The sequence below is a fragment of the Triplophysa rosa genome, linkage group LG11 (genome assembly GCF_024868665.1).
Source record: "Triplophysa rosa linkage group LG11, Trosa_1v2, whole genome shotgun sequence".
Classification (NCBI taxonomy): Eukaryota; Metazoa; Chordata; class Actinopteri; order Cypriniformes; family Nemacheilidae; genus Triplophysa; species Triplophysa rosa.
The window spans coordinates 8,703,472-8,719,961 of record NC_079900.1 but is presented as its reverse complement, the minus strand read 5'-3'; the positions used below and the strand labels follow the sequence as shown (position 1 = coordinate 8,719,961).

The following is a 16,490-nucleotide window of genomic DNA, read 5'->3' as shown; positions in this document are numbered from 1 at the left end:
ATATATATATATATATATATATATGTGTGTGTTTATGTAAATGGAACGTCCTCATAATCAAGGTTGATGACATGTGAGAAATGAATGTATTTTAAAATATTTGAAGCAAAGGGCAAATGAAGCGTTCGTGCATGCCTTCACCTTTAGTTAGTTGTGGATTAGACAGCGCTGTGCTATTCCTACCTTACTGTTACACTACACTCACTGACTCTGAACTACCAAGTGGAACGAAGAATGTTAACTCGTATGTTACAAATGTTACAATGTCCGTATCCCTTTGAAGGACTATCTTTAATGTATCCGTTTTGTACTCTCTTTTACGTCCTCTGAAAGTATCTCGATATAGGTTATTGTTTTTTATTACACGGCTCATTTGAATGCTTGATTCTGATTGGCCAGTCGTGACACTCCAAGGGTTGTTATTATCAAATAACAACCGCTCAAAACTAATAACACCCTGTAACCCGGATGCTGCAAATCATTTTGAGAGGGGCAGTTTAATATTACACAAAAAATAATTATAAATATGTCTTTTAATAACATATATGACATTATATTTACAAATGATTAAACCAATTTGCCTGTTCGTGACGTTTGAACGTCGTTTCTTACTATAACACCGAAAGTAAACGGCTTTTCCTCGCGGAAGGTCTGCATTCGGTAAAAATGAGCTAATAAAATATTTCAAATTCACATTTTATGTCCAAGTAGCCGTGTAATAAGCGGTATAATGTACAAGCAGCCAGCTGTTATCGCGAAATAAGCCCCTTCAATGTGATACAAGGGATGACAGTGTGCCTGATCACACTGTCGGGGCTTATTTCTGCGATAACAACCGGCTGCCTGTATGTCCCTTACGTAACTATAGTCAAAGTGAACAAAGAGAGAGGAACAGAGGGTAAAGATGGTTATTTGACAAATAACGGACCATTTCAGCCAACATTTTTGTCTGTTTTTTCGTAATTTAATTTACTTAAAGGCGCAGTTCTTGATTAACAGCGGCCACTAGCGTTGTATTACAGATTTGCCACAAATCACTCAGTCCAAACACGACGGTGGCTACCACAGTACAAAAAGATGTCGTTCTCATGTTGAAGCAGGGAAGAGATTTTGCGGGCATTAGAAAGACTGTAGAAAGAGTTATGACTTATGTATTACATAAAATAAAAGGTTTGTGGATTTTAAGTTTAAAAAGAAAGATAAAAGTCAGGCAGGAGCTAGGACCTGTGTTAATATTATAAAGACTTTACAGCAGACACGTTAGCAGATATGTACTCACAGATATCTATGGAGATACTTTCCAGCAGAGAGAGACGTTGGAGAGAAAGATCGTCTAAGAATCACCCTTGAGGAGGTTGCTTTGATTCGGATCAGTATGTGAGTAACATACTAACATACAAAGATATGTTGTTGTTGTAATATTAGCTGTGTGACGGAGCAGTTTTGAGCGTCATTGTTTATCTGGAACCACTTTAATATTGTACTCGTCCAGATACTTGAGAGAGAGAGTGAGAGCGCGTTGGAGCTGAAACTGGAGAGCGAGCGAGAGCGCGTTTTACTCTTTTACTCAATGATGAATAAACTTTCAGTTAATCCGCGGGTCACATGCGTTCCGCACCGGAGAGCACGATCCATACGGATCACGGATCATCCCGCGATCTGCTTCACCACGATACCGCAGCGGAGAGGAAGAGGAAACGCGCGTTGTAGAGTTGTTTGTCCGTTTAGGGCTGCTGTACAAAACATGGCGGCGAATTCAATGTATGTAGGCCCGCTCTGTATGTAGATATAAATAGCTTATTCTAAGGTATTACAAACATAATGGTTCATCACGTAAGGTCTTTATACACCTCTGAAGAAATAGTTTTGTATATTATATTGTATTTCTGTCAATAGATCCTCCTAAAAATGCTGTATTGTTCCTTTAATTTAGTTAGTTTTGGGGTGTGACAAATAAAAACATTAATAAAGGTAAATTAATAAATGTTCATCATAATTATAAAGAGTAATGCAGTTTAAAATGGTGTGTTGCACTTAGAACCATTTGTATGATAGGAGTTATTGTAATGTACGTTAATACACTGAATTAAAAGGATAATTCACACAAAACATTTTCATTTACTTACCATCATGTAACTCCAAACCTGACTTCTGCAGAACACAAGAAGATATTACGAAGAATGTTAGTAACCAAACAACATTGGCTTTTGTTGACTCCCATTATATGGACACAAAACCACAGAGACATTTCTCTAAATATCTTCTTATCACATGAGGGTAAGTAAATTATGACATTTTTTATTTGGGTGAACTATCCCGTTAATATTGTTTCATTTTTTTGTATATATGTACAGACACATGGAGCGTGTGTTGAGTTTATGTGTGGGACCAGTGGCTGTCGGGACGGTCGGGCTCCTGATCTTACTGAAAGTGGTCCAGAGACTGAGAGACAAGCAGAACGTGCAGGATAAAGTTGTTGTGATCACTGGAGCCAGCTCCGGCCTGGGCAAAGGTTACTCAAACTCATAATAATGCCGTCTTATCAATGGCGTTTGACTTGATATCATATCATTGGTTGTTTGTCTTGCATCACAGTGCATCTGTTCTTTTTTCAGAATGTGCACGACTGTTCCACGCTGCAGGGGCCCGACTAATCCTGTGCGGACGGGACCAGAAGAGACTGCAGGAGGTTGTTGATGAGCTGACAGCTATACCTTGTGGAAAGATGCAGGTGAAGATATTCACATTTGTTTATTGTGTACACTAGACATGCATGTGTGGTCATGTACCATATGAACATGCTTATCATATTGTCTCCTAACTAGATTTTTTTCTTTTTTTAGACTTATGCTCCATGCACTGTCACCTTTGACCTCTCCAACACAGCTTTGGTTGCCAGGGCCGCTGAGGACATTTTGAAGTGCCATGGTCATGTAGATGTCCTCATCAATAATGCAGGCATTAGTTACCGTGGCAACATTTTGGACACCCACGTCTCTGTTCAGCGAGATGTCATGGAGACCAATTACTTCGGTCCTGTTGCTCTCACCCAAGGTAAGTGGATAAAAAACAAAAAGACACAGTAAATGATGACACTTCATAATAGTTCATTTTCTCTTCCCGTCTAGCCATTCTGCCATCTATGGTAGATAGGCGCAGTGGACATATTGTAGTCATCAGCAGTGTACAAGGAAAGATCTCCATACCATATAGATCTGCATGTAAGTTTACACGCAAACAAACAGACCTTGTAGAAGAGTTGTGAATAAAAGTTTATATTAAGCTGCTCTGCAGAATTATATGTGTGACACTGACTTGCTTGGATTGTTGAATGTGTTGTTAAGATGCAGCATCTAAACATGCAACGCAGGCCTACTTTGACTGTCTGAGGGCTGAGGTTGACAGGTTTGGCCTGCAGGTGTCTGTCATCAGCCCTGGTTACATCAGAACAAACCTGTCCATCAATGCAGTCACAGGGGACGGTTCCAAATATGGAGGTAAGAGCATGTTGTTGTTAATGTTGTTTAATATACAGTATATCAATTATGTTCAAGTGTAAATAAATATTTCTTTTATAAATGCTTTTTTCCTATATATATTGAAATGTACAATTTTTGTATTTCTTTCTTTTGGCTTTTAGTGATGGACAAAACCACAGCACAGGGGCGAGATCCAGTGGACATTGCACATGCCATTCTAAAGGCTGTCGGTCATAGACAGAAAGATGTTGTATTAGCTGGGCCACTGCCTACTTTAGCCATCTATCTTCGTGCACTCTGGCCTACCCTCTTCTTCAAACTGATGGCTTCGCGGGCTAAAAAAGAACACAAATTTAAAGAAGAATAAGTGAAAACAATATTGGGGAAAAGAAGGACTCCAAGATATCACGAGCTTGAAGTGTTTGTATTTAATATTTATTCAGTGATTGGATCACTGTCAATTGCTCAGATCCGTCCTTGCCTGTGAATGATGTACTACATACTTATTTCTCTGCAGTGGTGATTTCCTGACATGTTATAAACACGATTTTTCTATCTATATGGCACATTGAGCTTGCAATTTATGTTGCACTTGATTGCCTACAGTTGTAATGGTTGTAAATCTGTGCATACAAATCATACAAATCACAATTTTTATTTGAATTTCCAATATGTTGACTTTTATTACTAAACATTCCTTATGCTCTGGTGCTCCTTAAAGGGATAGTTCACCCACAAATAAAAATTCTGTCATAATTTACACATACTATAGTTGTTCCAAACCTGTATACATTTTTTTTGTTTGGTTGAACACAGAAATATATATTTAGACGAACGCTTGTAACCGAAGAGTTCTTGGTCACCATTGACGTAGTAGGAAAATTACAATGGGCGTCAAAAGTGCCCCAGAACTGTTTGCTGTCCTACATTCTTTCAAATATCTTATTACATTTACATTTAGTCATTTAGCAGACGCTTTAATCGAAAGCGACTTACAAATGAGGTAAACAATGGAAGCAATTGGAAAGCAATTTTGTGTTCAACAAGACATAAAAATTATAAAGTAATTTTTCCTACTATGGTAGTCAATGGGGTCAATGAACTGTTTCATTATAAACATTCTTCCAAATATCTTTCTGTGTTCATCAGAGCAAAGATATTTATACAGATTTGGAACAACTCGAAGGTGAGTAAAATATATTTTTTATTTTTGGGTGAACTGTCCCTTTAATCTAACATGGCAACTTAAAACAATAAAAACAGATACTGCAAGAGCATCATGATAATCCAGTTATGATAATTATAACAAAATAATTTTGAAAGAAGTGTGTCACACATGCACCTACCAATAAAAAACTGGGTGTCCATTCCTGAGTGCTTGTTTTGCAGAGGGCAATACTTCAGTTTTGGATTAAATTCTATCAGTGTTGATGTTTGGGAGAAGATTATTGTATCATTTCATGAAACTGTTAACAGTATTCAGTGCTGTTGATCCAAATGAAATTCCTGCTTTTTTGTAAATACTATTAAACAGATTCATATCAACGATACTGACTTTGCTATGCCAACCAAGGTGATTTGCCTCCAAAAAAGGTTGATTCAGGAAACTGCTAATATTTCTGTCGCAACAGTGTAATTTAAATGGCATGTAAACAGTCTGTCTAAACAAAGGGAAATGTAGTGCCACAGTCTCCTCAGCTGACACTATTTAACATAAGCTTGATTCAAGGCTCGCTGATTCAAAACCCTCCCAAGTGCATGAAGTACTGTATATTGCAGTGCCCTATTTCTTTCAGAAAAATTCAATTCCTAGGTCCTTTTGCTACTTGCCCAACATTTGTAGAAAGCCAACCCCAAAGAAATGATACTTGTTATGAAAAGCTCTTCAATAAAGATACATTTCCTGTACGTTCCATTCTGATCTCTTTTGAAACCATGTTTTTACTGTTTTTACTTATAAACATTTCATTTCTTACGTGGAACACAATTTCAAAGAAGATCTGATAGGAAGGAACAGAAAGTTGTGCAATCATGCATTCTGTATTGAGGCATTACCTCCACATTTCTTCTACAAAGAAAAATGCAAACACAAGACTGAAATGTAGATTCTGATTCGCTAATCTAACAACATTATCTTTGTATTAAACATCATTTGATGGTATGCAGGTGTTAAGCCTGAACAAGGAATACCAGTTGGTTTTTAACAACATCTGTAGAAATTATGTCAATTACCATAGACAATGATTTGATTGTCCCTTTGTTTGTATAAAGAAGCATTTGTCAACACATTTTAATGTAATACGAGACAAGTATTTTCCGTGGTAATCAACAACATGCCCCAAATGCTGTTGTTAATGGAGTTATTTTATGTTGCATTTTAAAATTTTGAATAATTATAGCACTAATTATTCTTAAAGACTCCTAAATAAGTAATGTATCACAGATGATTCATTCAGACACTTAATCTTATGTGTGTGCTCCAGAGACCAATCATAAAAACATGGCAAATAAACATATTTAAAAAATATGCAGTCTTATTGAATAACCAATTTGCCATTGAATCCATCTATTATCCCAGAAAATACATTTAATTTGTTGGCAAGTAATTAATATTTCATGTGCAATACCCTTTTTAAAACAAAGATCTTGCTTTTTAGCAAGCCTTAACCAATAACATACTATAATAGTGACTGTTAAGTCTGCATGAGACCTAACATGAGTCTCCTGAGCAGTACGAAAACCCCTTAGGGTGAAATAAAGGTCACCAGATATGCCATTGAGGTTAAATCTCCTACTGTTTAATGAAAAGGTGACGCACCAAAGGCAGGGTACAGTAAAACTACACAGAGGGAAAAAAGAGAGGTCATTCTTAAAACATGTTTGTCTGTCCACCACACGTTCACATTCCGACAGGTCACTGGCCAGGTGGGGAAGCTCCGTGTGGATGGCAGGTGATATGGGGTGCGGAGAGGGGCTGCAGGGAAGGAGTGGGAAGGGGGAGTCAAGTGCACTGGTGAGATCACTTAAAGTACAGAAAAAAGGGAAGATTCATTCTTCTAGTAACTATAAGCTCCCCCCAACCCTTCTCCTTAAACATCCGTCCATCCAATCTGTCTGTCCAATCTTTAACCGGTTGAAAGCGAAACGATGAAAAATTGTGACAGAGAGAGTGCTCCTTTTGTCTTGCGCTTGTTCTTTTCGTTTGTTCCAATCACTCTCTCCATCGGTCCATCCGCATGATACTGTTTCGTGTGTATGTTTGAGTATGCGTGTATCTGCCAGTGTTGGGTGTATAGTAGTGCTTCTCACCTCCTTGCCTCGTGTGTATGTGTGTACGCGTACATCAGTATCTGTCTGCGTATGTGTGCATGTGCCATCGAGCTCATACAGCGTACAGTTCATAGATCTTCTTGGCACAGTACGCCAGGGCCGCCAACGCTATCGTGTTGTGCAGTCTCTTTCTGTGCACGTCGTCCCGTCGAACTAGAACCACTGGCGTGGAGGAGGTGAGCGTGTGCAGGGGCAGCCGCGAGAGCTTCTGACTGTCATACTCCACTTGGTATTTGCAGCAGGGGTCGAACTGCCAGGAGATGCCGTAGAGAGTGGCGCAGGCGAGACTCAGAGCGCCAGCCGGCAGCGCCACGTAACGGGAGTAGTCGACAGGGAGAGCGAGCGGCGTGAGGAGGCACGCGGCCCCTGCCAGCGTGGCGGTTTTGTGCAGGCAGTTTCCGACGGCCACCCAGCGGGCCGTCTCATCCCCGATGCGCGTGGGCTCGATCACGATGTAACGATACTGAGCCTCCAGAGCCTGCTCCAGCTCGTATTCGAATTGCTCCTGAGCATTCTCGCCATTGTAGATCTCGTGGACGATGTAACACTCTGTGGCCGCCATCACTCCCCTTGAGTAACAGAGGAAAAAATGTTAAAGGTTGTCATGGAGCTTTAGCCTGAAACTATTTTGACACCTCACGTATAGCATAGGAAATAGACAGAATACTACAGGTTATCATTTTTATAATAGTGTTAACTACTACATTATAATACTCATTGTCAATTCAGCTGGACTGAAAAAAAATCTATTAGCCAACTAGACCTCTGTGTGCTATCAGAGGCCTGACTTCACACCTTATATAAATGACGTTTATTGAAGCATAATAGTGAAAAAATAGAAAACACAGGCATATAGTGCTGCAATCTTAAGGTTTCAAACTGATCGTTATTTTAGAAAATTATGGACTGTTATCTCGACAAAGTGAATCAAAAGTGCAGAAGTCTGACTTTTTTAATTACATTTAACACTGTGTTTAACAGGATGTACAAAAACGAAGGTAACAAAGTTTTACCAAAAAAAAAAATACTAATAAATAAGAACGATAAAAACAGCACGACAGTAACTATAGAAACATATAGGTCGAGAGCCTGCTAGCTGTACGTAACGTTAACAGTTACACATCTCCTTGAAAATCGCTGTCCCGCTGGTAAAGCGTCGGCTGTCTGGTCAGTAAGGACAACACACGCGCACTGTAACACTGTAAGTCCACACTTACATTTATTCAAAGTCGAGAAATCTTAAATGTTAATAACACAAAATGGAATTTTAAGGTCTTTGTGGGGCTAGTTATTTGAGAGATCCCAGAGCCAGTAAGCTAATCAAAACATCACATGAGATGTGTTCAGACAATATTTTTCAGTCTTTCCCAGCGGCACAAATCCCTTAACAACGCGAGATTTTAACAACAGTAAACAAGACTAAAATTTACTGTTCGACTAAACGTTTCGCGTAACGTACTGACAAATAATCACAGGTTTTAAAGTAACTGACCTCTCCCTGCTGACTGGGACACCGCGCCTCCTTCCCAGCGACGCCATCTTGAAAAGCAACTGACTAGAATTGACGCGAAACTCGCGAAGGTCATCATGGATAATGTAGTTCTATTAGCCCTGCACTGTTAATTGACGTAAAAGCCTCGCAGCATATTTGCGAGACTACTGATCCCATGAGTCAACTCGGTTAAGGACCCTACCAGAATGTTTAACTACATTATTATTTGCTTCTTGTGTTTAAGTCAGCGGTTAGTAATATATGGATGACGGCGCTTTAATGTGACAGACAGGTTTTCATTGCGACTATGGTTTTAGCTGCATAGTATATGCGCGTTTTTATAAGAAGCGATGGCCAATCGGATGCAAGGACAACACTGTGGGGCTGTCAGTAGCACAGTTCATGCCCAGATTTTATGCACAAACGGCACAAAGAAAAGCTCCCTTATAAAATGACGTAAAGGTTTGTATGGTGTCAAAACCTTGTTGTACAGTTTTAGCAAGAAGGCACTCACCCATAATGTGGTCTGCTCTTGCTCAGGCAACGAGTTCACACAGCTGGTGCACAAGGGGCGAGAACGGTGTTATAACAACTAACGTTATACGGTGCTCGGTGCACGTGCAGGTTTACGCTCTCTGTCTCCCCCAGTAGCAACGCATTGCATAACATGTAAGCTTTAAATCTGATGTGTGAATTCGGTGCATTTGTATTTTGAGTGAGCTAAAAGGACATAAGAGTGTTATCTACTGACTAGGTTAAAATTAAAATTGTGCAAATTGCCAAGTACACAAAAAATCTGTACTGTATATTTAAGTTATTGATAATACATCCTAACGTCAAATTTTATTGCAGTCAGATTGAAGGACACAGAGGAGACTGCTATCAAATTAGCAGAGTAGGAGGGTACTTCAAAGCAGGGCCGGGGCCCCTCCAAAAATGTCGTGCTGACAATTCAAATAATTAAATATCACATATTTATTTTATGTATTATCTATTAAACAATGATCGAATCAGATTATAGAAAAAATCTAAATTATGTATGCAATTAACTATGAGTATATTACTAGAAAAAATGTGGCCAGCCAGAATATGTGATTGCCCCCTGTCCAGCCAACATAATACCAGGCCTGCTTCAAAGGCCAGTCAGAACTACACATAATACATGCGAGGAATTTTTAATTTCACAAAGCAGGTGTGGGTCTTTATAGGCATTAAACCTAATCCAGTGTGTCAAGTCTTTGTGCTGGAAGAACACAACATTTGTGATCATCCAGATTCCAGAGGCACTGCATTCCTCATTGCTTTTAAAAACTGACAGGATAGAAGTTGGATGATGGAGAAAGATAAAAACATAGATTTGTTCTATGACACACACTATTACTGGAATAAAACCATTATAGACAAGCTTTGTTTAATATTTTAGTCAGATAGTAAACAAAGCTTGTCTATAATGGTTTTATTGTCCAATAATTTGTGAATGTGATAAGAGTTATACGGTTTACACATTTTTAAATGTGTTGTTGGACTATCTTATACAAAAAAATGAACATGAACCATCACATAAATTAAATTACAGTACTAACTATTATAGAATGAGAAATTATATCTTGAGGCTTGCTTTGGTTGATATGCCATGCTGAGTCTTTTGGTACATCAACATGCATGTATGTAACAGAAAATTATTGTATTTCACATTGTTTTGTGAATTTTTGTTGTTGTTTTGTTTTGTGAAAATATATCATTTTGTGAAATACAAACTGATATTCTTATTACTTCATATTCATGAATGCAAATAAGCAAACATTTTTTAAATCCTTTAATTTTTTATTCAAAACCATTAAGAGTAACTTTAAGAGTACATAAGAGTGTAAAAATTGATGAATTCCAGTTACATAATAAACTTCCAAGGTCACATAGCAGAGTCATTTGTTCTAGTAAAGATGACCTCTGCTCATTGATGGTGCCACAAATGTTGGTCTGTCAGCTGACTTTTATAGACCCCTGGGATTCTGGAAGTTACAATAATACATTCACTCATTCAACGCATCTCTAACACACAAACACACACTCACATGTAACAGAATCCTCTAGGTAGAGGTGCGTTATTGTTTTCATAAAGTATGCATCCTGAGAGGTTCAGCCCTGCGTATCATAGGAGTGGGCGATTGTCTTATTGGCTGAGTCTGAGTTCCTCACTGTCTATAGTATACGAGACACATGCAAAAGCACAAAATCAGCCTAAAACATGCACAGAATAAAACGGCTGTTTCTTATTATTGGGATGGCAGAATGTGCCGTCTCCATGCTAGGCTGGATGTGCACTTTGAATGGTCCGAGAGCCTGCCTGTGCGTGTGGGAACACAAGTACATGTGTATCTTTCTTATAAGCACCACTGAACCTGAAGGCATACAACATTCATATGGAGTCCAAGGACACTCCTATGACCATATCAAACAGTTCATAATGCGAGTTCATAATGGGTGCTATGCTTTCACTTCTCTGAATTGGCTTGAAAGTCCAAAAACCCTTCAAGTTACTGGGAGACGGAATCTATTGCTCATCTCATAATCCACACTGTTTTCTCCCTGTCCATGAGGAGAACAGGGCTTTAAAAACCATTGTATAGCTTCAGATACTTTCCCTTCTTAAATCTCATTCACTCTGGATCACAGACAACAATAAATCTCTTTTTAGTGGAGTTTTCAAGACCAGTCAGACATGTCAGGGGTGCTCCCCAAACCAACAGATACCCATCCCACCCAATCCCAAATCGTTCTTGAACTGAGAGAAGGTCACTTCCTGTCCTCATTTCTGTCACCCATTCAATGGAGAATGTGCTCCAAGTAATGGGGGTGGGGATTTTCCTTGACAAATTTTTGGATGTACCAGCAGGTCAAGTGAGCTTTCAGGTCCTCCTCTACCACAAAATCCATCGCGGCCTAGAAATGACAAACACAAACCAAATTCAGATGTAAACAATAACTGTGTCATTGTATATAACAGGTTCACACTGATCTGAAAGAGTAAGTTTCGACAACCTTGGCTAAGTGTTTGGCAATCTCTCTTCCTCTGTATGCTTCAGGAACCTCAGTGTGCTGTAAATCCACAGTCTTCTTCCCCACGTATTCATAGAGCAGCACAGCCCTGTCATGGGAACCTTCAGACCAAATATAATGGACATTACAATGTCACCCTAGGGCAGTCTGTATTTAAACCACATTTACTTTCATTTACAAAAAATGTCGACTTCCCCCCCCCAAAAAACGTAACATCTGCTCATCTCGACATACAAATAGGAATGTTTTCGACTAACATTAAAAGTAACGGCTTTGTTTTCTTTAGATACAAATCTATGACTGTAGTGGAACAGGAAGTACAACGATGCTTGGAAAGGATGGCTAGCCAGCAGGCTAGCAACTTAGTTTCTGAATCATCTAGAAAAAAATAAACGAACAAAAACTTAAATGTTCAAACTGTGGATGTGACAGCAGACATTGCGGCTTCGTGCACAACAATAAAAAGTAAAATCGCAACATAGCCTACTTTAAAGAGGATGTTAACATCAAAGGATCACGGGTAAGTTACTTCAACGCTACAAGCTCAAGAGAGAGCTGGTGGGGTATGCAAGAAACACTGTTTTCATAACACGTTACAATATCTACGCGAATTACGAGATAATACGCAATATAATACGCAATACATAGCAACAGTGGATTATGTTCATCGACGCGTTAATCGTAACTAAATATACATAAGACACATTTAGAAGGCGGTCGTTCGTTGGTTTGTCTCCCGCGACCACCATCTCATTATCTGACGCATTACTGACCGTTCAGTCTGATGCTGAATTGTCGTCTTTTCTTGTCGTGCTCCACTCTGAGGGGCGTTGTAATGTCGAGTACGTTCATCTGTGTAGCCTGGGCCATAACGTGTGCGTCTGCTGACAGGGGAAGCTGTGTGTCAGTGTACCACGGCTGGTTCGAGCGCGACGAAAAGTGCATTCATGCCTCGGAGAGGTGAGAACGAACATCTGATCCTGCAAAAACAAGCCATCCACGGAAATCAGCTGTGGAGTCACATGCCCATCGCAGGCCAATGAGAAAATAGTTGTTTTGACCCGCGCGGTCTCTTTAAACGGGTCTCGTGCGCGTGTTACGTTTGGCCGCCAGGTGGCGATGAAGAGTTACTGACATTTTTTTCCCTTTTTTACAGCCCAATTTTACTTGATGAACTGTTACAAAAACCTGTTTCAGAGTTCCATGGGGGTTCTCAGTCTGCACCTATCAAAAAGTAAATTGTCATTACATGAAAAATACTTATGTTTTGTGTTATCAGAGTAATTCAATTACAAACAAAAGATATGAGAAACATGGTATTTAAGAAGCTAATTTATATTTTTGCAAAGCCTTTTGTAGAAGCTAAACTATATAATTAAGTATAAATGTTGACACATTAGTGCATTTGAATTTTTCATTTACATTTATTCATTTGGCAGATGCTTTTATCCAAAGTGACTTACAAGTAGGAGAGCATATACTGTAAACATTTTGTCAACACGTTAAACAGTACCGTTAGTTTACAAGGCTATGCTATAGGAGGATTAAAGCTGGAACAAGCAAGGGAGAGAATGAACAACAAGACAGACAGTTATTGGTTAGTCAAATAAATGCAGAACAGGTATGTTTTGAGCTGTTTTTTGAAAGTTGTGAAGGATGCTGCAGTTCGGGTGGAGGCTGGCAGTTCACTCCACCACAGGGGAACCGAATGAGTAAAGGTTTTTGCAAGCGATTTGGTGCCTCGCTGTGATGGAACAACCAGGCGTCGCTCATTTTCAGACCGAAGATGGTGGGAGGGGATGCAGACCTGGAGCTGTGAGTTAAGGTAAAGGGGCGAATTTGCCGTTATCGTTCTGAAGGCCAGTGTCAGCGATTTAAACTTGATGCAGGCGGCAACTGGCAGCCAGTGAAGTGAAATCAGGAGGGGTGTTACATGGGTTCTTTTAGGCTGATTGAAAACTAGACATGCATCTGCATTCTGGATCATTTGCAAGGGCTTGACTGCATTGGTTGGAAGGCCAGCCAGTAGAGAATTGCAGTAGTCCAGTCTTGATATGACCAGAGCTTGGACTAGCACCTGAGAGGCATGTTCCGACAGGAACGGCCTGATTTTCTGATGTTGAAGAGCACATACCTGCAAGTTCGAGTGGTTGCTGTGATGTGAGAGGTGAATTTCAGCTGGACTTTGAACATCACCCCCAGGTTCCTCACAGACTTGGTGGGTGTTATAGTTGAGGATCCGAGCTGAATGGTAAGGTGGTGTTCAATTGATGGGTGGGCCGGTATAACCAGTAGTTCTGTCTTGGTAAGGTTGAGTTGTAGGCAGTGCTGGATTGGCAATCGGGCATACCGGGCATTTTCCCGGTGGGCCGATGTACTTTTTGGGCTGCAACGGACGCATGGGCCAGAGAGACGGACGGATTAGAAGCATGAATCGGGGGCGTATGCATGGAACGCGAATGCAATTGCGAATCGGACATGTATGCAGGAAAGGCACTGACAGCAGCACAACCTAACTCTCGCACCCAACCCCCCTAGTCAACAAAAATGGTGGAGGGCTAAAGCTGGTCAAAAATGCCAGGGCCAATTTAACGTCCCAGTCCAGCCCTGGTTGTAGGTGATGCTCTTTCATCCAAGAAGAGATGTCCAGAAGGCAGGCAGGGACACAGGCAGAAATGGTGGGGTCATCTGGCTGAAAAGAGAAATAAAGCCCTGTATCATCTGCATAAAAATGGTATGAGAATCAATGTGCCTTAATAATTGGACCCAGGGAGGTGGTATATAGAAAAGAAGAGAGGAGCAAGAACTGATCCCTGAGGAACTCCAGTTGTCAGCTGGTGAGATCTGGATGTCTTACCTCTCCAGGATACCTTAAAGCAGTGGTCTCCAACGTGGTGCTCCGGGGGCACCTGGTAGCCTGCAAGAACTTTTTAAGGTGCCTGCCATGCACAGGGCTCATAAGAGCTGCACATGAATGACACTCGGGACTATACCGATCCAGCGAGTGCTGAATCGTTATTAAAGTTTGTCATTTGCACATGTTTTTAAGCTTTGCCGATGTAAATATATTCAAGTGCAAAAATATGTCAAAGAGAACTCAATTTGATTCCTGTTAGCTTGAGAAGATGTGCGTGCTGTGCGCAGACATATCAATCGCAAAGAGCTGCGCTGAATTGAGTTGGATACATTTTTATCCGACAAGAAGATGTGCTCAATTAAATACGATAGAAACACATTTACAGAATAAATTCCTCGATGCCCATGATCCCATCCAAAAATGAATGTGCCTTTCCTCAATTGACGGCATAACTGGACTAGCCAACCGTCCGGTCTCGTTGTACACGCTCTGGAATATTGTTCTTAAATGCTTTAGCCAAAGTCTGAAACGAAAGTGGTTCGGTATTACCTCCCATAACAGTCTTATACAGCTGCGTTCCTAAAGAGCAAGCATTCACCTCAGAAAGCCGCGCATTTGTGCTCCATCTCTGCGCTCTGAGCAGCAAATAATTTATAATATATAGCCTATTTATGAAATAAGACAACCTACAGTTATTGTATTGCAGAAACCTAAATTTTCCTTAGTGAAATTGGGCGCCAGATTATAAAGAAGGTACATTTTTGTTCTCTATGACTCAGTGGATGGAAACAGTGCTTAATAGCAAATGTTTTATGTAATAATAATAATAATTAGCATTTTATTTAATGGCGCCTTTCAAAACACCCAAGGTCAGCACAGCTAAAAGATTTCGCACCCATGGTAGTGAGTCAAATCCGAGGTACCACAAGAGAAATTGAAGATGAAGATCTAAGAGCACGTGAAGGGGTGTAAACGTGAAGAAGTTCAGTAAGATATTGGGGTGCAAGATTATGTAGTGACTTGTAAGTAACAGAATCTTAAAATCGACTCGATATTTTACTGGAAGCCAGTGCAATTGCTGGAGAACTGGAGACATGTGCACAGTAGAAGGTGTTCTAGAAAGAATATGAGCTGCAGAATTCTGAACCAACTGGAGCGTGAATAAGAACTGCTGTATTGTTGGTTGAGAGAGAAGAACGAAGACGGTTAATCTTTTCAAAGATCTTAGAGATAAATGGTAGATTTGAGATCGGACAGAAATGATCAAGGTTAGAAGGATCAGCCCCTGGTTTCTTAAGTACAAGAGTAATAATAGCAGATTTAAGAGATGAGGTTACAGAACCAGAAACAAGTGGAGAGTGGACAATTTTAGTAATCAATGGCAACAGGGCTGGTAAACAAACTTTTACTAAAGGAGTTGGTAATGCATCACATTATGCAGCATCACACAGTTTAAAGTTTGAAAGCATTTTCTCATTATTTCCAACAAGTAGCCCTCTGGATGATTTTATATAAGCATAAAATTACAAAATATGTTCATGTCAGGGCAATAATTGTTTTATTTTTATATAGTATATACACTGTAAAACTTTGCTGTAGTTTTTCAGCAGGTTAGCTAGTAACTTACTGTATGCTTAATTACTTTCCTATTATTACTGTTTTCAATTTGAGTTAAAAAAAAAGATTAAAACACTTTTGACTTTTGAGATTCAAAATGAGCAAGAAGAGACTGGCATTAGCACAGCAACACTGCACAAAATGACATTCTTCCTAAGCATTTTTGTTTTGTTTTGTAGTAAAAACCTTTGAATATATGACATTTACATAACAAGAAAAGTGACCTAAGATATTAAGTCTTGTTTTATGAAAGAAAATATGAAAATAAGAAATAGGTAAGTTTATGTTTAAAACAAAATTGTAAATTAAATCTACAGTAAATTAATGGCAAACCTGCTGCAAAACTACAGCAAAGTTTTACAGTAGCATATAGCTGTATTATAGCATTAGATTCAACTATAGCGTATTATGATTTTTAAACATATGTGACCCTGGATCACAAAACCAGTCTTAAGTAGCACGGGAACATTTTTAGTAAAAGACAAAAATACATTGTGTGGGTCAAAATTATCGATTTTTCTTTTATGCCAAAAATCATTAGGATATTAAGTAAAGATCATGTTCCATGAAGGTATTTTGTAAATTTCCTACCTTAAATATATAAAAACTTTATTTTTGTGAGTGGATGGTCTGCCACAGTGCCCCTGATTAACAACTT

The 16,490-nt window shown here is 39.5% G+C and overlaps 3 protein-coding genes across 6 annotated transcripts in view; 1 reads left to right on the top strand and 2 right to left on the bottom strand.

The window, feature by feature from the left end:
• The window catches only part of dhrs7b (dehydrogenase/reductase (SDR family) member 7B), a 4,946-nt gene extending 190 nt beyond the window's left edge, over nucleotides 1-4,756 (top strand). Inside the window, exons 2-8 of one of the 3 annotated variants that reach the window (XM_057346839.1) lie at nucleotides 2,158-2,277; nucleotides 2,355-2,512; nucleotides 2,616-2,731; nucleotides 2,844-3,054; nucleotides 3,129-3,221; nucleotides 3,345-3,497; nucleotides 3,641-4,756. In XM_057346839.1, the coding sequence (XP_057202822.1) occupies nucleotides 2,359-2,512; nucleotides 2,616-2,731; nucleotides 2,844-3,054; nucleotides 3,129-3,221; nucleotides 3,345-3,497; nucleotides 3,641-3,846 (933 nt within the window). In that variant the 5' untranslated portion in view covers nucleotides 2,158-2,277; nucleotides 2,355-2,358 and the 3' untranslated portion in view covers nucleotides 3,847-4,756. Of the gene's footprint in view, nucleotides 1-76; nucleotides 2,278-2,354; nucleotides 2,513-2,615; nucleotides 2,732-2,843; nucleotides 3,055-3,128; nucleotides 3,222-3,344; nucleotides 3,498-3,640 lie in introns of those variants that run through there. The other 2 variants (XM_057346838.1, XM_057346840.1) reach the window with 2 other exon arrangements.
• Nucleotides 4,757-4,886: 130 nt separating this feature from the next.
• Nucleotides 4,887-8,944, bottom strand: tmem11 (transmembrane protein 11). Of its 2 annotated transcripts, none has more exons than XM_057346861.1 (2): nucleotides 8,816-8,944; nucleotides 4,887-7,378 (listed from the first exon to the last, which is right to left on the bottom strand). In XM_057346861.1, exon 2 carries the CDS (start codon nucleotides 7,369-7,371, stop codon nucleotides 6,862-6,864), a length of 510 nt encoding a protein of 169 aa, XP_057202844.1. In that variant the 5' UTR covers nucleotides 7,372-7,378; nucleotides 8,816-8,944; the 3' UTR covers nucleotides 4,887-6,861. The 2 variants fall into 2 exon arrangements, with proteins under 2 accessions (XP_057202844.1, XP_057202843.1); XM_057346860.1 differs by lacking the exon at nucleotides 8,816-8,944 and adding an exon at nucleotides 8,302-8,429.
• A 1,174-nt stretch (nucleotides 8,945-10,118) lies between these two features.
• natd1 (protein NATD1) lies at nucleotides 10,119-12,382 on the bottom strand. The gene is made up of 3 exons (XM_057346866.1): nucleotides 12,132-12,382; nucleotides 11,341-11,459; nucleotides 10,119-11,241 (listed from the first exon to the last, which is right to left on the bottom strand). Exons 1-3 carry the CDS (start codon nucleotides 12,301-12,303, stop codon nucleotides 11,125-11,127), a joined length of 408 nt encoding a protein of 135 aa, XP_057202849.1. The 5' UTR covers nucleotides 12,304-12,382; the 3' UTR covers nucleotides 10,119-11,124.
• Nucleotides 12,383-16,490: the final 4,108 nt, after the last annotated feature.